Source organism: Euleptes europaea, chromosome 11, assembly GCF_029931775.1.
Source record: "Euleptes europaea isolate rEulEur1 chromosome 11, rEulEur1.hap1, whole genome shotgun sequence".
NCBI classification, from domain to species: domain Eukaryota; kingdom Metazoa; phylum Chordata; class Lepidosauria; order Squamata; family Sphaerodactylidae; genus Euleptes; species Euleptes europaea.
The window spans coordinates 49834618-49857506 of NC_079322.1; the positions used below are offsets into that span (position 1 = coordinate 49834618).

At 42.9% G+C, this 22889-nt stretch overlaps 1 protein-coding gene across 1 annotated transcript in view; it reads left to right on the forward strand.

The window, feature by feature from the left end:
- COL28A1 (collagen type XXVIII alpha 1 chain) overlaps positions 1–18251 on the forward strand; it is a 73700-nt gene extending 55449 nt beyond the window's left edge. Inside the window, exons 25-35 of the mRNA XM_056857819.1 lie at positions 18–86; positions 5663–5731; positions 7254–7322; positions 10989–11057; positions 11688–11768; positions 11847–11882; positions 13181–13217; positions 14562–15113; positions 15439–15608; positions 17275–17470; positions 18079–18251. Coding sequence (XP_056713797.1) covers positions 18–86; positions 5663–5731; positions 7254–7322; positions 10989–11057; positions 11688–11768; positions 11847–11882; positions 13181–13217; positions 14562–15113; positions 15439–15608; positions 17275–17470; positions 18079–18251 — 1521 coding nt within the window. The remainder of the gene's footprint in view (positions 1–17; positions 87–5662; positions 5732–7253; positions 7323–10988; positions 11058–11687; positions 11769–11846; positions 11883–13180; positions 13218–14561; positions 15114–15438; positions 15609–17274; positions 17471–18078) is intronic.
- The last annotated feature ends 4638 nt before the right edge of the window (positions 18252–22889 follow it).

The following is a 22889-nucleotide window of genomic DNA, read 5'->3' on the forward strand; positions in this document are numbered from 1 at the left end:
TTCTTGTGCTGTTTTAGGGACTTCCCGGAGCACCCGGTCCTCAAGGACCAAGAGGCCTCAAAGGAGCAGGTGACCCAGGACAGAAGGTACTCCTGCTGCTGTCCTATGCAATCTTTGAAATGATCATCTCTGCCTTACAGGCAGTTAGGACTAACTACAGTTGCTTATGCCAAAAAACAAAACAAACCCCATCCTTACTCAGCAATGACCATATATCACAATGTCTTCTTAAATTATTAGACGATGACATTGTCAAGGTGATAGAATACATAGATGTTGGTTTGGGACCAACATACCTGAAGGACCGCCAGTTCCCTTATGAACCGACCTAATCAGTGCAATCTTCCGTTGCCTTGCTTCTGTTGCCCTTGGCTTCTGAAGTTAGGCGAGTGGCAACCTGGGAGAGGGCCTTTTTGGTCATGGCACCAAAACTCCGGAACTCTCTCCCTAGGGAGACTCATCTGTCCCATTTAATTGCTATCTTCTGCCAGCAGGTGAAGACGTTTTAAATTTTGTTTGGTGTTCCCTCGGTGATGTTCCTTTCTGCCTTATGTTTTAAGTGTTGTTTTTATGTTTTGTATGTATTTTAGCCTGTTTTTAATTGTTTTAATGGTGTGTTTTTGTTGGTTTTAATGGTTTTTAAGATGTGATTTTATTATATATGTTTTAATTTGTTAGACACTTTGGTGGCCCTTATGAGGGAAGAAAGGCAGGAATTTCCTTCACCCTGCTCCCATTCCCTGATGGTGCTCTGGCGGCTGGCAGGAGAAACAAAATTGTTGTTGGCATGAGGGCATTATATCACCTTCAGGGAAAACCCTGGTCTAGAAATTGCCAGAAATTATGGTTTCACTATAGAGTTTCCAGCGATTCCTAGAAATTCATGATGTCACTTCCTAGTTTACCCAAGAAGTGTTGTAATGCCATCCATCACCCCATGGCACCACCCATGACCCCACCCTGCCAACTCCCACCAGTTGCCAGCCAGTAGCTGGCAACTCTACATAGGATATATCTTTCACCTTGGTGGGGGGCACAAATCTCTGTTTGCTGGAAAATAGAAGTGGGCTGCTTGAAGATCCTTTGTTGGTTCTGGTATTACAGAATCCTAATGAAATAAATACAAAGTTTGTTTAGCATATCTCTGTTTACAGGGTAGAACAAATAGATAGTTGGGATAATGAATGGGAAGCATTTAGAGCATGTGAAATATTGTTATTGTTGTGATTTTCTCCTTACAGAGATCTGATGGCAGATTTAATTTTAGTTTATTTTTTGCACCATGGACAGCTTGAAAGTGAGAGAAAAATATGCCCTGTAGGTCTTTTCTACACCTCCTTGAATCCCTGAATGAAAAATGTTACTGCTTTCATCTCTATATGTTTTTAAAACAGCTTTGTTTAACCAAAGACCCTCCTAGTAATAAATTTACATACAACTCAAGTTGGAATTCCACTGTTGAAGAATGTTCACTAAAGCTCAATTGGAGCAGTGTTCTCTTGGTTTGCAAGATTTCTTGCACATGCGTACAGCAGACAGGAAGAATTGTGTGTTAACAAAGGCCTCATTCATGCCACGCTACTCGTGGGAGGGATTCAGTAAAGGCATAATCTTCTTGTTGTGTATAGGGTAGACATTAAGGGCAAAGGGGACTCTGAGCTATAATCACAACTGAATCTAAAATGCATGCAAATGCCATTCTAAGGCTGGGCTTTAATCAAGCCATGCCCTGCATGCCACAACAGCCTATCATTCAAACTATAAAGAACAGAGGAAAGACTGAAACCACCAACATGGTCCCGAGGGTCCAGATACAGCCAGCTGCAGGAAGCATCTCTCTTCAAAACCTTGGCATCTAGACCTCAGGCTTAAGTCCAGCACAGAGACAGGTGTCTCTCTCAGTTTTATTGGTTTTACACAATTAATACCCATGAGCTCAATTTCCTTGGACTGCATACTGAAACAGCCATTCATCAATAGGGTTGCCAACCTCCAGGTACTAGCTGGAGATGTCCTGCTATTATAACCGATCTCCAGTCGATACAGATCAGTTCACCTGGGGAAAATGACTGCTTTGGCCATTGCACTCTATGGCATTAAAGTCCCTCCCCTCCCCAAACTTCTCCCTCCTCAGGCTCCACCCCAAAAACCTCCTGCCGGTGGCGAAGAGGGACCTGGAAACCCTATTCATCAATAATGATTAATTATAATATGTTTCTTAAAATAACCAGAATATAAGGCTGAACAATATTTGAGATGCATGATTAATGTGATTTTTAATATATATATGGCAAGTGTATGTCACAATAAGTTTTTAAGGTACTACAAAACCTTTCTTTGTCTACTTTTAGAATCCCATTAGAGTTAAGGAACACTTTCCATTAGCTTTAAAGTAGAGCTTCCACCCGACGTTACTTAAAACGCCAGAATATTATATTGAAGACCACGGTATACATAATACATTGTTCTGATAAAAAGAAGGCCTCATACTTGAAGCAAAAAGAAATGAGCAAAAGGAAAAGAAATGAGCAAAAGGAAAGGAAAAGAATGTTACTTTGAAACCTCTACACTGTCCTAATTTGGATCAGGACTGTAGCATGTGGGGGTAAAGGACATGCCTCCCATATGCTGTTTTCCTAACACGAAACGGCCAGAGGGGAGCACTGTTTGCTCTGTTGAGGAGACCCGTTTGTATTTGAGTGGCTCAAATAGCACCCTCCCAGGGTTGTTTCAGGTCAGGATAATGGCTTTATGGTGAAGGCTTAAGCATCCTCTCCCCGTGCATCATGGTTCTTATCTGAATTGGGCCTGTGCACATCTGGGAGGTATGAACTCCCTGAACATTTCTGCCAACCAGACCTGGGGATGTACCCTGGAAAAGCGTGGATAGACCCATCATGCAAGATCACTGGAGTTAATGTGAAAGGCAAGGCTTAGGGCTTTCATATTTGCTAAATTGTTGAGATAAAGAATCCAGCTATCTATTACATAAGAAGGGATAGGTAATTGGAGCATTCCCTTAAAATATGTTAATTATAGCAAACTGAGTAAAAAGAAAATGGACATATCCTTTATCACTTCAGGCGTTTTGTCCTGTCTGTTTCTAAAGATGTTAAGGGGAAAATATTTGCCACAATATTCTTTTGAATGACTCAAATTAGAGTTACAACAAGCAGATGGATCCTGCATATAGTCTGCTTGGAGTGAGTTTATAGAGGCTTACTTTTACATAAATGTATATGCTACTGCAGCCTAAATTTAGTGTTTTGGCAGAAAGACAAATTTTAAATCCACAGAATTATAGAAACTAAAAGTTACAATAGAACTTCTAGGATCTTTTGGCACCACCTACTGGTAACACATAGTGTGTCTATGAATCCAGTCTTGAATGTACTAGTCTCACTATTCCTCGCACATAGGGTTGGATCCAGTGACTCCTTTCCTCTAAGTTAGGGACCATGATCTCTTGGAAGGAGTTTGGTTCTGTCGGAGGGACACTTGCTTTGTTGGAAGGAAAAAAAAAAACCCTCACTCCGCAGAAGGGAGTTGTTGGATCCAACCTTTTTGTGTTTACCTACACAGTATAGCAACTGAACATGAATGCTTGGTACCACTATGATGTGTTTTGGGGAGCCACAGTGAATGGCAGGTCCTCAATGGATGTATATGGAGTATATTTGACATGCAAAGCAGGGTTTAAGTTAGTGCTGTCGATTAGGTTCATCCCAAACTGAAAAACAGCCAAATTTCCCCCAATTCGGCGGTTTCTAGTTCGGATGGAACCGAATTCAAAAAAGGCGGGAAAACAACGAGCCGAATTTGGCGAGTTTGGGGCGATCACCGAATAAATTTGGCAAATTCGGGGGCTCCGAATCATCAGCATAACCGTCAGTTAGTAAGCAACTATCAGCATTTGGCCATTTAAAGCCATTAAAAACACATTCGCGCCTTTCCACGGCTCCGGGGGGGTGGCATTTTTGGAGGTAGAGGTCCCAAAATTTCAGCGTAGCTTGAGGGGACCCTTCTTGCAAGAACCCCCATTGAAAAATCCTTGAAAAAAACCCATACTGGTATGGGGATTACGGAATATTCAGGAATCCCTAAAGGTTTCAGGAAATTTTCCAGTACACCTGAAACTGATTTTTCCCATGGTTTTTTTGTTTGTTTGTTTGTTTGTTTGTTTGTTTTCACACCCTTTGTGTAGATGGGCCAAGACTGGAGTGATATGGTCGCTATGACCCATTCCAGTTAGCATCCTGGCTACAGCATTCTGTACCAATTGAAGTTTCTGAACACTTTTCAAGAGCTGCCCTATGTAGAATTCATTACAGTAATTTAATGTAGATGTAATCAGGGTATGCACCACAGCAGCTAGCTCTTTTTTGTCCAGGAAAGGCTGTAGATTATTAACCAGTCAAAGCTGGTAAAAGGCATTCCTGTTAGCCACCTGCTCATCCAGCCATAGGCCTGGGTCCCAGAGGACCCTCCCCCCCCCCAAGACTAAGAACCTGTACCTTCCAAGAGAGTACAACTCCATCCAAAATGAGTGACACCTTAAATGCCAGGTCAGATTTTCTGCTCACCAGTAGCACTTCTGACTTGTTGGGATTAAGCTTCAATGTATTGGCCTGTATCCACTCCACAACAGTCTCCAAGCATCAGCTGGAAGCTTGAGATAGTGTGTCATCCGCATATGGGTGACAACCCAGCCCAAATCTCCAGTTGACTTCACCCAGCAGTTTCATATAAATGTTAAAGAACCTAGGGGACAAGATGGAGCCTTGCGGGGCCCCACAGATCAAAGGCCGAGAGGCTGAGCAGCGGTTCCCCAGCACCCCCTTCTGAAACTTCCTCAACATATGCATTAAATGTCTAGTTTTCAATTTTGGCCAAGTGTTAAATACAAATTGTTCACAATTGTTGGAACATTAAATATGAAGGACAGTAGCACGTATTTCAAATGAGTCACAGTGCCGTTGCATAATTAGAGAATCACCCATAATCCTTGTCCAGACCTTATGCAGGACAGCCAGGTCTGCTAGTTACATCCAGTTCTCCAGCCTGGCGATTCAGCCTCTTCTCTGGATTTTTTTTTCTCAGTCTACTTGTCTTAACATAAAAGATAGAGCATCCAAAGAGTTTGCAGGATAAGAAAAAGGTTGGAATCCAGTAGCACTTTAGAGACCAACTAAATTTTCGGGGGTATAAACTTTCGAGAGTCAGAGCTCCCTTCATCAGATACAAGAAGTAGGATAAGAAAAGTTAGGGTACGAAATTAATTTTTACTAAACTAATTTTTTGTCTTGTCATGTTTTCAGCTGTTTGGTATAATTAAATCTGATCTACTAAAGATATATTAAATCTTCCCAGCTGAAACTATATGTATGTGTAATTTAAATTGAAGACGAATAAAACAATAGGACAGTGCATGGGCATTGTCATTTTCTGTGATTAATTCCATAGAAAATGCTAGGTTTATGTTGGCCATGGCCATGGGGAACACAGCTGACCCTGCGTTGTGGGTTGCCCTTAATAACAAAGCCTAACAAGGGATGAAAAATGGATGGAAATAGGTAAGAAAATCCATGCTGGAAGCAGGACATCATAAAATGATGAGATTGCAATGCTCATGTTAGATTTCTCTCCCCCACTCCCTGTTTAGGGAGAACCTGGAACAAGAGGACCGCCAGGGCCTCCTGGGCAACCGGGAATTGGAATACCTGGGCCAAAGGTTAGTAAGAATCTCTTCTAGAGGTCTGTGCATTTATATAGATGTCTGAACTCTACAGTATCTGAAAATCCAGTGCACTTAGAGTGAGGGTTGTCATCATAATCAAGCTCTTGTCATTTTTGTGTTTTTATTTTTTACAATGGTACCCTGCATTTCAGGGAAAGCACTCAAGTGCTGCTTCTTTTTGGTGGAAGTTTTCAATGTAGTTGGTTGGTAGATGTCTTGTAAGTAAGTGTTTACTTACATATATCTCATCCAGGGGGCCTGGTTTGCTGAATGAATACAGGTGTGTTTATGTGTTGCCATTATTGGGGGATAGTTTGTATCAACAAGATATACCTCTCAGGCTGCTGCAGGGGTGGGCAGTGGATGGGCTTAACATGTTTATAGGAGAAGAAAACCTTCCCGTGCGTAGCATGCCATGAAAAGGGTTCAGCTAAGCCTTCTTGCTGTGATTCTGTATTTCTGTGTGCCAGGGAAATATTGCGTGTATGTGCATACATTCGCCTTTCACCTCTGATACAGCCCAGGAAGTGCAACCACTTGGTTCTGTTGAGTATATAAACTGTCCCTTAATAGCAAGAAGGCACAAGGAGTGGGGGAGTGGGCAAATAAACCAGTCCTTCTCTCGCCTCCCTGTCTGTCACTCTCCCATCCATCTACTCTGTCAAAATCTCTAGGCATGGGTGGATCATCGGTCAGATTTTGAGAGAAACAAAACTAAGATTCATGTTGAATTTTTGTCTAAACATTGGGTTGGAGTCAAAGGTTCTGTACTTCCTCCAGAAAAAGGAACCTTCCTCCAGTAGACGAGGCATGTTCCAGCAGCGAAAGGATCCTTGTGCCGCTGGAAAGCTCCACCGTTAGCAGGACAAAACCTTTCCAGCCAACCCTTTCTCTTTTCAAAAGTGACTTATCTCACTATAACTTGGCGAGAGAAACTTATTATATGGTTTATTATTAAGGGAAACTAATTGCATCGGCTTAACAACATGGCTCCGTGGTAGGGGTGGTGGGGGAGGAAATGGCCATCACGGGGACAGGGTAAGGGAAAATGGCTGCTGTGTGGATGGGAAAATATGAACTTTTCAACCCACGTAGCTGCCATTCCAGCGTCACTACGATCTTTCCCAAAACCTTGCACCAAAGCAGGTTTGAGAAAAGCTGAGGAAACCCTGTGACCACGGTGTTGTGGAGAAGCAGGAAAAAACCATTTCCCTGCAGCATTGAACCTGGGGCAGAGACATGAAGGAACAAGAGGGAGGGGGAAGCACAAAAACCTGAGGCTTGAACTGACTGATTACCTCTGAACCAGTTCACTCTCCTTTGGATCCTAGCATTTATATGTGCAGGTTACAAAGGCCTTTCTTTGGGGGGGGGGGACTGTATCTTTCATGCCAACATTTGAAATGGTAGATATGGACCCAAAGTTTCAACCAGCCCCAGGAAATTCTGCTTTCATTTTGGAATTTACGTAATATTATTCTCTCTTTCTTTCTGTCATCTGGGGCAATTTTAATAGGGCACCGTGGGGCAAAAAGGCTTGCCTGGCCCACAGGGCCCTCCAGGATATGGAACACAAGGAAGTAAGGTAAGAATGAATACAGGGGTATCGTTTCCTAAAAATAACATATTCCCCGTTAACTGTACAATTGCTTCTCATAACAGCTTTTTAAATATATTGGCCAGAAAAATGAATTTAAATTTTCCATTCCGCTGATAGAAAATTCAAATGAAGAAACTGACAGGACAAATCTGAAAAATCTCTCTTCTCTTCTCCCTGTCACACACACTCACACATGTATACTTGCATTGTATGTTGTGAAGAATTTAAACAGTAAACCACCTTGGCTTAAATAGTAAACCAGCCAATCTGGTGGAAACTGGGGGTTCATGTAATAAATAAATAAACAAATGAACACACTGAGTTGGATCCTACCAGCTTGTGTTAGCATTAGTGAAAGAATCAGAGGGGCTGGAACATGTGAGATTGGTGATGCCATGATGTCATTTCAAGCCCCCAAACTGGGAGTGACATCATCACATTACATAACACTTTAGGAATCCCCCCAACCTCTATGGTTTTAAAAGAGCATGGCAGAACACTCTAAGAACATAAGAAAAGCCCTGCTGGATCAGACCAAGGCCCATCAAGTCCAGCCTCTGTTCACACAGTGGCCAACCAGGTGCCTCTAGGAAGCCCATGAACACGAAGACTGTAGCAGCACCATCCTGCCTGTGTTCAACAGCAGCTAAGATAATAGGCATGCTCCTCTGATCCTGGAGAGAATAGGTATGCATCATGAATCCTGGAGAGAATAGGTATGTATCATGAATCCTCTCTAGGAATGCATTCTAGGAATCCTCCCGATCTCTGTGTTTTTTACCATAGCTATGTGCTCCCTAAAAGTCTTTTATTTGGAAACCTGTTAGACCAAGTGTTGTGTATGTATATAGTTTAACACCAAGGTTGTAATTATACGTGAGGTAAATAGAGATCACTTTTTCTTAGATATTTGACCAGACAGACAAAAAAGTATTTAATAGTGTAACTGTTCTGTGTGGATGACTATATATAAATATACCAAGTAAACCTGGCTCTCAAGAAAAGTAAATAAATCCTGAAGGAAGATATGATTGCCCTTTCTCCATTCAAGTTACCTCGACAGGTTCAAGACCACTCTTTTCCCACACAGAGCAATTTTCCACAGAGCCTATACACACAAGTTAAGAATGACGAGCCCTTCACAGGATACTTGTCACACTAACATAAGCTTTCTTCCGTAAGCCGACTCCCAAACCCTAACTAAACACCAAATAAAAGCATGGCTAAGCTGACACTCCTTTCCAGAGCCATGAAATCCCTGTCCAAAGAAAAGAAGGTTTTCTTTCCCCTTCATAAGCTGAGGCTGGCTCACCCCCTCCCATCCAGTGACGTTGCATGGGCTCTGAGCGACTGGATCTGCATGAAACCAAAACCACAAGGATTTGTTCAGAGCCCTGGAGGAAAGGCGGGGCTGTTTGAGGATGATTGCCACAGGGGATGGGGAGCTCAGGTGGGGGTTCCCCAGCTGGGAGCAGACAGTTGGCAACTGAAGCTTGTCTGCTAGCGCAAGGAGGAAGAAAAATCCCTTTTGACCCCCCCCCCCCAAAGTGATGACACTGATTTTGGAACTTGTGCAGACAAAAAGCCACACTGAACTGCGGTGCAGTGAAGAGGAGAATCCGCTGGGGTTTCTCCTTCTCTGTCTTGAAATCTTTGTAGGGTCCAAGCCGTTGTAACAGTACAGGAAGGGTTTAATAGATGTACTGGGAAGTGGAAGACCATTGTCTCCTCGCTGTTAAAAAGCCTGGGTCCTGGGAAAGCTTTTTTTTTTTTTAAAGAATCATGCCTATGTACAGATGGTTAGTGGTGTGACTACATGAAACAGAGGGGAGTCATGTCTAGTCTTCTGGAACCAGCACCTAGTGCCTTGATGTGCTGAGCATCAGGGGCACTACGAGTGTTGACAAACTAGTCTTGTGTGGCACTAAGTTCTATTTTGCCCTGATCTGGATGGCCATGGTTAACCTGATCTTGTGAGATCTCAGAAGCTAGGAAGGGTTGGCCCTGGTTAGGACTTGAATGGGAGACCACCAAGGAAGTCCAGGGTTGTTCCACTGAGGCAGGCAATGGCAAACCGCCTCTGTTAGTCTCTTTCCTTGAAAACCCTACTGAGTTGCCATAAGTTGGCTGTGACGACCCTTTACACACAAGTTCCATTTAAGGCTGTGGCTTTCAAACTGTGCTGCATGGACCCTGGGTGTTGCTTGGAAATTCATCTGGGTTTTCTCAGGGCCACACTTATTGGCTCACCTCCAAGCTGCCATTTAGTAAGTGATCATCCAATACAGCATTGCTCTTTGGACATGGTAAGTTTCATGATTTTCAACTAGTGGAGAGGAAAAGAGACAAATGCCTTTTAACTGTTAAAAACTCTGATATTATAGTCCCTGTGTGACTATTGTACCATGTAAGAAATGCCTATTAGAATCACCACTGTACTGTTGTCTTTTGGGTTAAGAAGGGATTTTGCAACAGATACTCTATTTTGTGAATGAACTTTTCATTTTACTTGGACTGGACTACCCATGGAGCAGAATGAGGCGGCAGAGCGCTGAGGTTATAGAATGGGCTGTACCACTTCAACCTGCAGGGAACGGATGACAGTTTGCAAAGTATTCTTGCATTAATTGTTCCATAAAGAAACCCAGCATATCACGTAAAGGCTAGACTAGAACATTTCTCCTGGATCTGCTAATTTTCAAATGCAAGGAGTTTTTACACAGGGGTGTATTAGAACTGTAACTCTCTTCACCTGCAATCCAAAGTGATCCAGCCCAGTCTACCCTCTCAGGATTGTATTATGAAGCAGACAGCTGATGATTCATCTGAGGAGAGAGACTCTAAACCGAGTAAATGGATACCTGTTGGCCTTTGCAGAAGCAACCAGATGAATAAAGGCATTGCTGTTCATGGGGGAGATTTGACAGCTTAACAACCAGAAGATCTCGATTCCATTCTAAGAACAGTTCTGAGTAATATGATAAAACCAGTCTGTCCCTGAAATACAGAACAGACACTGCTTGCGTGGATTTTAAAGGAGGGCTACAAATGCACTCCTGTTTCCTTCATATTTGAAACTCAGCGAATACTCCAGCTTGAACGTTACCTCGGCCAGGCTGCTATATGGGAGTGATAATGCTGAACCATCTTACACGTTAGTTATGAGACTTATGATGTAACGGGTCGGATCCAAGCAGTTTTTCCAGTGGTTTGGCCAGCCAGAACCATAAAGCAGAAAACTATTTCCTGTCATTTGAGGCGTTGTCATTATAGGTTTCCTCATGTCTCTGAGCAAAGGAAATAAACACCGCTGCTGAGGAAACATTCTGTGGCTGCTTAAACTCCCAGGCTGAGCCCAAGGGATTGGGAGTGGGGGTTCAGCTTAAATTAATGACTCCATATGCAATTGATCTTAAAGTTGATGTTCTACAAGGAACATGTTGGCTTACTAAACATCTGTCAGTGGGGTGATGTGTTAGTTTTCTGTACGTTTCTACATCTACAACTCCCAATGTACATATTTGAATGAAGTCTGCATTTTTGTCAAAAAGAATCTACAGAATAGAAGAATGACAGTTTCCTTGCGGCTGTTGAATGTTGCAGTGCAAGACATGTTTTGAAAGCTTATGTTACTCTCCATATTATTTTCAGGGAGAACAAGGAGTTCAGGGCTTGCCAGGAGCAAAAGGCTCCATGGGGCTTGGATTTCCGGGCCCTAAGGTGAGAGTGTGTTTGCCTGTAATAAAGAAAAAAGTTTATATGTTTGTTTAAGGGTACAGTAGCAGTAAACAATAAAGTGGCATTAACGCGGAACACACCATATGCGATGTCCAGCAGGTATCTCCGGCACCTGTCCAAGCACATTCTGCAAAATATTCGAAGCTTCTGGGGCTGTGCTGTCTGACAGAAGAACTATATTTCCCCAAAGTATCTCACAATCTATAGTCCCACAAGAGAGGTGCCACCTCGGGAGAAGGTCCCTCGCCTGTGGTGTAGTGGTTAAGAGCGGCAGACTCTGATCTGGAGAACCAGGTTGGATTCCCCACTCCTGCTAGGTGACCCTGGGCCAGTCGCAGTTCTCTCAGAACTCTCTCAGCTGCACCTACCTCACACCTACCTGTTGTGGGGAGAAGAAGGGATTGTGATTGAGACTCCTTAAGGTAGAGAAAAGCGGGGTATACAAAAACAACTCTTCTTCAAAACACATCTCTTCTCGCTAAAGATTGTGAGGAAGCTTTGATCAGTTTCTTAACAGAATGTGATTATATCAGCTTGCTTCATATAGGCAAAGTTTAGGAGAAACTTCTTTACCAAGGAATGTTGTCTCATTATTTCATTTTTTTAAATTAGGGAGAATATGGAGAGAAAGGGGATCAAGGAAAGAGAGGTGACAAAGGAGAGATTGGGGAATCTGGACCCACAGGACCAAGGGTACGGCATAATTTTTGTAAACATTTTTACAAAATTAAAGCTGTAGCACTTAACTGATTTCATTTTATGACCTTTTAGGGATTTTCAGGAGCTAAAGGTGAACCTGGTCTTACTGTAAGTACACCTCGATGATTTAATTATAATTAAAAGGTAGGGTTGGATCCTCTTCGCTTTCTGTTAGAACTTGCTCTATTCCTCTCCACACTGCAACCTTTTTTCTACATGTCTTTTGTCCACCTGGGTTTCACAGTCCATGGCATAGCTTTTTTGGTGGAGAAAAGGGCCCCCTCCTTCCTCTTCCACCAGCAGAATAGCTGAGGGGATCCAACCCATAAAGTCTAGAAAAAAATTGTAAGCATGCTGCTAAGTTTTTAAGCAATATTGATCTTTCTCATGTAGCAGTTGTTCTGAAACATTTAAAAAGTTTAACCCACTTCTGAAGTTGGTGCATCTTTTGGGACTCGCTGTTGCAAATGGTGATGCGAGACTAGGAGAAGATGGTGTAAGTTATGCCCATGTGCAAGGTAAAAATAGACAAGGTAAAAATTAGGGTTGCCAACTGCCAGGTAATAGCAGGAGATCTCCTGCTAATTCAACTGATCTCCAGCCGATAGAGATCAGTTCATCTGGAGAAAAATGGCCTCTTTGGCAATTGAACTCTATGGCATTGAAGTCCTTTCCCTCTCCAAACCCTGCCCTCCTCAGGCTCCGCCCCAAAAACCTCCCGCCAGTGGAGAAGAGGGACCTGGCAACCCTAGTAAAAATAGGAACTGGCTTGCTGACCATAACACTACTGGATCTTTTACAGAGCAATCCTAAGCAGAGTCAAATTCTTCTAACCCCGTGACCTCAATTGACTTAGAAGGGTGTAACTCTGCTTAGGATAAAACTTAGTCAACATCTTTCCCAGCAGCAAATACAGAACCAGATGCCTTTTTGGTAAAAAAAATACCAATGATTTCTTGCAAGCCCTGACCTGGATGGTTCAGGCCAGCCCAATCTCATCAGAAACTAAGCAGGGTCGACCCTGGTTAGTATTTGGATGGGAGACCACCAGAGAAGTCCAGGGTCACTAAGCAAAGGCGGGCAATGGCAAACCACTTCTTAACATCTCTTGCCTTTAAAACTCTACAGGGTCGCCATAAGTCACTTGCGACTTGGTGGCACTTCCCACCTCCATTTCTTGCAAACTCTGTCGAGCATCATATCTGGTGACAATCTTATTATCTGTAATGATATTAAATGAATGTTTACAAACATTGAATTATATGTGTTGTCCAAAGCAAGTGTGCAAACAGTTATTAACCTGTTTTGTTAAATGAGCATGCTTAATTGTCCATACCTGAAAACTACGATTTAATACAGCATTTCCAAATGTGCAAAGCCAACTCAAATGGATACTTTCTTTTCAGAGAGAAGATATAATCAAACTCATCATGGAAATATGTGGTAAGATCTTTATAAGGAGAAGTTGGAACTCTAGCTTCGGAAATTCCTGGAGGTTTGGGGGTAGCGTCTGGAGAGTGCAAAGTTTTGGGAGAGGAGGGAGCTCAGTGGGGATGTGATGTCACCCTACGACTTTGGTTTCTTCTAGACTCTATGGTATATCACAGAGTCTGCTCTCTAAAGCTGCCATTTACTCCATGGGAACTTAGCTATGTACTCTAGAGAACAGTTGCAGTTCTGGGAGAACTCCGTGTCCCACCCTGTGGTTAGTAACCTCGGCGGAAAACATGAATTGCTTTTTGCCAAAGGAATCCAAAATGTTCTCTAGCAATGTTGTTGTTATAGTGTGAGTGCCTACAGCTAAGCTCTTTAAATGCAATTAACAATGGTACATATATTGCATACCAGTGAGCCATTATTGCCTTTAACAGAGTATCATATGAACACATGAAGCTGCCTTATACTGAATCAGACCCTTGATCCATCAAAGTCAGTATTGTCTACTCAGACCGGCAGTGGCTCTCTAGGGTCTCAGGCTCTTTCACATCACCTACCTGCCTAGTCCCTTTAACTGGAGATGCCGAGGATTGAACCTGGGACCTTCTGCATGCCAAGCAAATGCTCTACCACTGAGCCACAGCCCCTCCCCAAACTACCACTGAGCCACAGCTCCTCCCCAAATTAAAGTCTGGGATTTGTTTTGTTTATTGTGCAACAGAGACAGAAATAAGGGTGGCTTGGTGTGTTCCATTTGGGGCTTCTTTTGCTTTGTTTCTTCTGCTCCTCACCACACAAAGGAGGACACATGCATAAATGATGTGTTTGGTAGCACATCTCTGGACAGTGCACTTGTGAGTGGATCATGGAGCCTTTTTGTTGGCACTGAGTCAATAGAGATGCATTAATAGAGATGCAATAGTCAATAGAGATGCATTAATGAAATAGACCTACCATACTCTTTTGCACACATCCCTATGGATTGGCAGAGTGGAGAACATTACACAGAGCAAAAGAACCCTAAAATCACAGGCTTGGAGCCATACGTAATGTGGAAGAGGTATTCCAAGTGATATGTTTGGTGGGGCTGGGATTCAAAGGAGTACACATGCATGGATTTTTTTCCCAGCTCCCTTTTCTACTTTTCAGCTCCCACTAAAAGCTGCCCCAAGACTCATGGGACTCCTCTAGATTCCATGACGTTACAGAAAATTGAAATACACACTGCTCATGCACACGGGGATGGGATGCACATTATATATACTCAAAAGCGTCCATTTAGATACTGGAGCTTGGGAGATATGTTAACAGGCCTCTTAAGTAATCATAAAACTGTACTGTTTATTTCAGGCTGTGGATTTGACTGCAGGGACAGTCCTTTGGAACTTGTATTTGTGATTGACAGCTCTGAAAGCGTGGGGCCCGCCAATTTTGACCTCATCAAACGTTTTGTAAAAGCAGCCATTAGCAAAGTCCGAGTCGACCCAGCGACAGCCCGCGTTGGCATCATCAACTTCAGCCACAAAGCATATGTGGTATCCACTTTGCCACAATGCACCAGCCAAGACTGCCTGAATACCGCTGTTGATAAAATGCTTTATTTAGGAGAGGGCACCTACACCGCGACCGCTCTCAACAAAACCATTGATATGTTCCGGCAGGCCCGACCGGATATGAAAAAAGTGGCCATCGTCATCACAGACGGGCAAGCCGACGTTCGCGATGAAAAGTTGGAGGACATCGTGAAGCAAGCGCACAACCGCAACATAGAAATATTTGTAATTGGTGTGGTTCAAAGGAGTAACTCCAATTATAAAAATATTCAGAAAGAGATGGAGCTCATTGCTACAGACCCTGACAGTGAGCATGTCTCCGAGATACCTAATTTCCTCGCCTTACGATGTAAGAATTGTATTTTAAAAAGATTTTCTGGTATACTAGTACAATATCACATATATTTGGTCTATAGCTTTTGCATGGTGCTTATATGTTGGGGAGGGGGCTTATGGGAAGATAAACAACAGGTACAGGAAGGATTCAGCTCCATTTACACGCCCACCCCTTGGCTTTGAAAACATCCCCCCTCTTTATTTTATATGTGATAGGAAGCTGGGTTTAAACAAATGTGTCGCTCTCAGTGACATGTAGTTTGATTCTAAACTATGGCATTTAATTCCGCATCCTGCTGTATTTCCATCTAACTGTACTGCTTTTGCAATCCTCTCAGCTCTTGAGGAAAAGATCTTCAAACAAATTTGTAAAAACGCTTCCGCCGACCATATCAAGAAAGTGCTCAGTTCATCCTCACTTTACCCTGGAGGTGAACATACAGGTCAGTTTGCCAGAGCACAGACTCCAGAGCCGTACATCCCTCCATCTAAAACAGAAACAGATTATGTAAGTATATCTCAAAGATACCCCTTGTATTTTACTGTATTGGCTTTGGCCTTCTTATCCTCACTGGGTAGGACAAGGACAGGGAAATATACCATAGGAGCAACATTTGATGGCCAGACAAGTTTTCAAAACTTCCTCTGCAACAGAGAGAGATGAGAAACTTGCAGAGACCAATCCCCATGAACCCCCCCCCCCAAAAAAAAAACTGTAGGGGGAAGATTTCCAGAGGTATTTTGAAAGAATGATTGGATAGGCATTGGCGTACACTATTGAGTAAGTTCCAAGACTGACACATTACTTTTGGCTTCTTCTTATGTTATATAAGTTTTACATCGTTGTTGCCCCCCATCCTCCCCCGCTTCTGCTGATTATGGGGGTTTAATTGCCCAACCAGTGGCTGTTATCATCCTCCTATAAGAATGCCATCTTGATATGGTATTGTTGTTCTAGGCTACTGTGTTTTTAGCTGATATTTTTATGGTGTTATGTTTTAAATGTTGCTACCTGCCCTGAGCCCGGCCTCACTGGGAATGAGAGCGGGCTATAAATTAATAAAATAAAATAATAAATAAATATAGGGACATCTCTGGAGTACAATTAAGGAGGACTGGGCTATCAAAACAGCCCGGGGACAAGTACGTGCAGCTGGTGCATACATTATTGAGCCAACCAGGTGCCTCTAGGAAGCCACTAACAAGACGAGTGCAGCAGCGCCATCCTGCCTGTGTTCCACTGCACCCAATATAATAGGCATGCTCCTCTGATACTAGAGAGAACAGGTATGCAGCATGACTAGTATCCATTCTAACTAAAAGCCATGAATACCCCTCTCCTCCATGAATGTGTCCAAACAGCACACTGCTGGGACTGTTCCATGGTGGGAAAATGGTGGGAAAATGGGGGTGAAGCTGAAGCCTCTTCTCCACATGCAACATAGTCACACTCTGGATCAGGCACCCCAGACACAGGTATGGAGGAGAACCTGCAACTCACATGTGATTGTAACACAGGACTCGGGGTGGGGACTCCAGGCCCATCCTGTGTACTCCACAATGGGCATGGGCAGATCAGGCCCAGTTTGCAGCAGCACAGTCGGGTGGAAAGAGCGAGCCTTTGCTTCTTGTTGCCACCTGCAAAAGGTGAACTGAGCATCCCCTGTGGCACTGCCAGCCCCACTGGAGCTCAGCTTGGTTTACTCCTGGCACCAGACTGCTGCCCTTGAGGGCAGGGGTCCATCGGAAACATCCCTGGTAACTGAAAGGGCCAATCTGGCCCAGGTGAGTGAGTTATCTTCACCTACTTATCATGCTACACATGATGCTTAAAAAAATCATCATGTTATTCGATCTACAGAAGCTACATTTTGTAGCTTCAAAACAATAATTTCAAAATCGTGCTGAGTCCGTTTTAAGACCAGCTATAGAGTTCTCATTTTTTTTTTTTAATGTTCTATCCTCCTTTTTGTATCTCTGGATAGAGAGCAGTTTACTTTTGAAGTAGTGGTTTATGAACATAGCAAATTAACAGGTTCTCAGACCTCAAGGTGAATTTACCCAGTGTAGCTACTAATAATATGAAATAGTGTATAAGGAAACTGTTTTAAACTCCCAGTCTGCATCTCTGCTGTGGTATTTAAGCTTAACTAGTATTTATCATTTTTCAATAGCTATACCCTCCCTGGACACGCAGAGAGCCCTATGTCACTACACCTTCTCCCAGGCATACTCCTGTTACTCGTCGACAAGATCATTGGGAACCCAGACCCCACACTCCAGCGATTCCTCTCTTGCCTAATTTAACTCATGCTGTGCAGCCGACATCAGCCGTTGTTCAGCCTCAGATAGTACTAGGTGGAGCAAAAGGTACGGAGAGTTTTGCTGATGGTGGGCGGTGGGTGGGGGAGACACATAATCCTTGATTTGGAGTTTTGGTTGCTAGATTTGTTCTGTGTGTAATGACTCTCTCCAGGAACCCTTTAGGGGACAGATGTACCTCTTTTTAAAAGGGTCATTCCTGACCCATGGGGTGATGTCACTTCCCTACGTTTACTAGGAAGACTATGTTTACGGGGTGGTTTGCCAGTGCCATCCCCAGCCATCTACACTTTACCCCCAGCAAGCTGGGTACTCATATTACCGACCTCGGAAGGATGGAAGGCTGAGTCAACCTTGAGCCAGCTACCTGAAACTGACTCCCATTGGGATCGTACCTCTTTTAGGGCCACTGAAATTTGAACAAGTAGTCTGGATCTGAGCAGCTATGTAAACCTCAAACTAATCTAGCTGCACACATCATCTGTTAGACATGAGCATGGTGGCAGTGAGATAGAAGAGCAGCTAGAGAGAAATAAGAAAAAACGTTGGCCTTGATCAAATTGGCACTGTTGGGCAGCATCATAGTAATTTAGGCAAAGCCAATGATTCATCCTTCTGTAGTTCAGCAGTTTCTTTTCTGTTCCATGTGTTTGCAGCTGCCAGGTGCTTGGAACCAATGAGACCTGGAGACTGTCGAAACTACCAAGTGAAGTGGTATTACGACAAGGATGCCAATTCTTGTGCCCGATTTTGGTATGGCGGCTGTCAGGGTACCCATAACCGGTTTGAGACAGAACAAGAGTGCCGGGCAACTTGTGTTCAAGACTAAGCAAGTATGTACTGATGGCACTGGAAATTTTGTTCAGGAATGTTCTCTGCATAACAGATACAGTCTTGTACTATATAGAAAATACTGCTAGCTTTTTTGAAAAACAAAGAAACCTGTCCCTCTTTTGTGGTGGTGCTTTGAACAATTTCAGAGAAGGTTCATAAGGCAGTCTACATGGGTTTGAAAAAGTAGTTCTTAATACAGAAGTAGCAAACTTTGCATTATTGTTATAACGAGCAACTGATACTCATTACAAAAAATGCAAGTGCTCTTAATAAAACTGTTCTTTTTCTCCTCTTCCAGAGGTTTCAGCAGAGGTGGCAAAACTTTCATGAGTCTGCAGTGAATTCCAAATGCTGTCAATACAAGGCTGATTTGTGTAGTGTGTCTTGCACTTTTTATGCTAAAGAATATATATCCAATAGATTTGATAAAGTATTTACCTGATGGCTTCACTTACGTAAAGCAACGTAACCCTCTGTGTTTACTGTTCAGTACTGCATGTGGCAATGTTTCAGGAACTTTAATGAAACGAATACCAGGGATTTTAATGTCTAGCTCTAACTAGAACAGGGTTTATTATTAGGCAATGCAAATCAAATTTTAAAAACACTACAGCAAGAAGCAGAACAAATGATGCCCGAAAGTGGTATAAACTAAAAAGCCATTGTTTTCCATGTGCTGCTCCTTTAGATTACTAGTAAAAAAAACATTTAACACCTCAGAGGCAGGTTTAAAAGTAGGCTTTACTCTCATTAAAGTTAAGTTCAATGTAGCAGCTAAAGATCACAAAAAGAAAGTAGGGGAAAATGACAACATTACCAAACCAATCCTAACTAGGCCGGGGGTGGGGGGGAGGGAAGGGGATAGGAGCCGGGGTAATCCCAGAGTAAGTGGCACTTGTGCTGGCTAAACTGGTGCTAACGCTAGTGCAGGGCCATGAACGCAAGCTTTGGGGAGTTGTGAAAGCCTGTGTGGTGTAGTGGTTAAGAGCGGTGGTTTGGAGCAGTGGACTCTGATCTGGAGAATTGGGTTTGATTCCCCGGAAGCCAGCTGGGTGACCTTGGGCAAGTCACACTCTCTCAGCCCTACCTACCTCACGGGGGGTGGTCTGTTGTGAGGAGGGGAAGGGAAGGCGATTATAAGCCGGTTTGAGTCTCTCTTAAGTGCTAGAGAAAGTCAGCATATAAAAACCAACTGTTCTTCTTGTGAGAGTTGCAGGCACTGGCGCAGCCTCACCAGCAGCGTTTTCCCAGCACAAGGGTTCGCGCTTGAGTCAAAGGGGGCATTCCCAGTGGCAGTAAGCCCTTTCGACCTGCAAAAAGGCAGGCGTAGCCCTGTGGAACTCAGTGGAGAGTTTTGCAGGGCTTTCTTTAAACTCACATTTTCGACTGCAGCTGCTCCCTCCCCAGATACAGCAGACCCCCCCCCCTTAGGATTGCATAGCTAATACAACATTTTGAAAATACACAGTAGCCTCAGAAGAGCTGACACAACAAAACAGGCCATTAGGCCTGTGCAAGAACTGGGCACCGGTGTGCATTCCTGTTCACATCAGAAAATACAACCAGCCAGTTCAGCAAGGCTCAGATGAGCATCTCAATGGGGCTATACACCTGAGTTAGAAACACCCACAGAAGACTGCTTACAGACACAGACCTCTCCTACCAGATCAGGGCCAGGCAGTTTTAACTGAGTTAGGGGAGGGTAACAGTTACACACATTCATTTCTCAGGGCTCTTGTACAAAAGAGTGAAATAAAACTTAAAGATAGTAAACAGTTTAGAGGAACTTAAAAGGCACTGAAAGATGTACATAAAAGTTATATTTTCATACTAAGTTTTCCTTTCCATTCTTAACCCGACATACGTACTGTATAAGCTAAAATTGATGACCAATGATTAAACTGGTTAAATAATCAAGACAGGTGTTGTTTCTTATTTGCAAATACTAAAGTTATGGCATTTAGCCGAATTCTCCACATAATGAATGTTAATGAAGACGTGGCAAAAAGATGAGCCACCTGCACTGTGGAGGTATCCGAGTCTCTGAAAGAATTGCAGAACATAAGCGAAGGCAACAGATGCAAGGAAGCTTCCAATCGCCGCACTGGATGCAATGCACATTATTGTGTAATAACATAAGAAAAGCCATGCTGGATCAGAGCAAGGACCATCAAGTCCAGCAGTCTGTTCACACAGTGGCCAACCAGGTGCCTCTAGGAAGCCCACAAACAAGACAACTGCAGCAGCACCAATCCTGCCTATGTTTCACAGCACCTAATATATTCGGCATGCACCTCTGATCCTGGAGAGAGTAGGTATGCATCATGACTAGTATCCATTTTTACTAGTAGCCATGAATACTCCTCTCTTCCATGAACATGTCCACTCCCCTTAAAGCCTCCCAAGTTGGCAGCCATCACATCTTGGGGCAGGGAGTTCCACAATTTAACTATGTGTTGTGTAAAGAAATATATCCTTTTATCAGTTTTGAATCTCTCACCCTCCAGCTTCAACAGATGACCCCACATTCTAGTATTATGAGAGGGAGAAAAGCTTCTCCCTGTCAGCTCTCTCCAAACCATGCATAATTTTATATCTTATCATGTCTCCCCTTAACCGCCTTCTTTCCAGGCTAAACAGCCCTAAGCGTTTTAACCGCTCCTCATAGGGCAGTTGCTCTAGTCCCCTAATCATTTTGGTTGCTCTTTTCTGCACCTTCTCAAGCTCTGCAATATCCTTTTTTTAGGTGTGACCAGAACTGAACACAGTATTCCAAGTGTGGTCTCACCATAGATTTGTACAAGGGCAGTATGATATCAGCAGTTTTATTCTCTATTTGTCTAATACAGTGGTTCCCAACCTTTTTTTGACCAGGGACCACTAGGACTTTTTTGTTCGGTGCAGGGACCCCAAGGTTCAAAATAAAAATTCTGAGAATTTGAAAATAAACTTTAATCGTAACTGTTAAACATTAAACTTAGAATAATATTTGAATATATTTTTATAATAGAGAACTTTTAATTGAAAATATTAATTTATTATGGGTTTATAACTTTGTTTCGCGGACCTTAATTTAGTTCTCGCGGACCCCTGGTTGGGAACCAGTGGTCTAATAGCATGGAATTTGCCTTTTTTTACAGCAGCCGCACACTGGGTTGACCTCTTCATCGAGCAATCCACTACCAGAAGACTCCTGAGTAGTAGTAGTAGTCGTGTAATCAGAAGACTCCTGAGTAGTAGGCTATTGCTCAGATGAATTAGTGGCACATCATCCTAGACAGGTACTTGACCTCAAGCAATTGAACTAGAAGAGAACAGACACTTTGCAATGCAATCCTAAATAAAGTTATACCACTCTAAACATATTGACTTCAGTGGACTTAGAAAGGTGTTAACTCTCTTTAGGATTGCACTGTTGAGCATTTTCATTTCCAGCAAGAACAAAGATGGAAACCATTCAAGCTAGTTCACAGTAATTTTGAGAGGGAGCATGTAAATGGTTAAAAAAAAAAGGAGCTGCTTTACACTTTATGCTGATGTGCACGTGTTTAGATGTCATGTCATATATGAAGCACACATGCCTAGCTCTGCCACCTTTGGTTCTTGTTCAAAGTGTCTGTGTTGCTCTAAGAAAGAAGGTTCAGTCCCTGGCAAAGAACAGTGGTGGCAATAAGTGCAGATGACGCTGGAGCTGGCTCCAGAAAAGTGAAAAGAACAAAATCTATGGAGGAAGTCTGGTAAACACTCTGTTCACACACTTAAACTTGGCATATCTAATCCATTCCCTACAACATCAGAACACATTCAAACATTCAAAGCCACAAAGGAGACATTTTACAATTGTGAAATTATTTTATTTGTACACTTCTCATTTAAATTAATTGCTAAAAACTGGTGAAAGGCACTTCAGATTTTTTTTTTAATTCTTATTTATCTCGATCTGTTGAACAAGTGGGTCAACCACTATTTGACATGAAAGAAACTATTTCCCTGTCTCAAATCTCCAAACATTCTTTGTTTTAACATACCGCTCAGCAGTCAAAGTTAGTCTTTTCAAATGCATCACCATGGAGATTCACCACCGATGTTATACACAATATACATTAAACTGAAGTTGCTTTATATATGAGAGTTCACAACATTTATTGTTAATACAAGATAAAAAAGCCTTACATTAGTTGTATATGGCGGCATTTAACCTATACATAGAGGTCAAGGTTGAACCATTTATATCATGCCACAAGTAAATTAAAGAGACATCACAACAGAACTGTGTTACTGTGTTGAAATGTAATAAAAGAAGAAAGTTTGACACAATAGGGAGAGGATCTTAATAAACAGTGAACATTCTTATAAATTAACTGATGATATAAAATACTCCCTCTTCCCCGCAATCAGAAGGAACCTTAAGGTAAAAGGTAAAGGTCCCCTGTGCAAGCACCGGGTCATTCCTGATCCATGGGGTAACATCAAATCCCGACGTTTACGAGGCAGACTTTGTTTAGGGGGTGGTTTGCCAGCACCTTCCCTAGTCATCTTCCCTTTACCCCCAGCAAGTTTGCCAGTGCCTTCCCCAGTCATCTTCCCTTTACCCCCGGCATTTTACCGACCCTGGAAGGATGGAAGGCTAAGT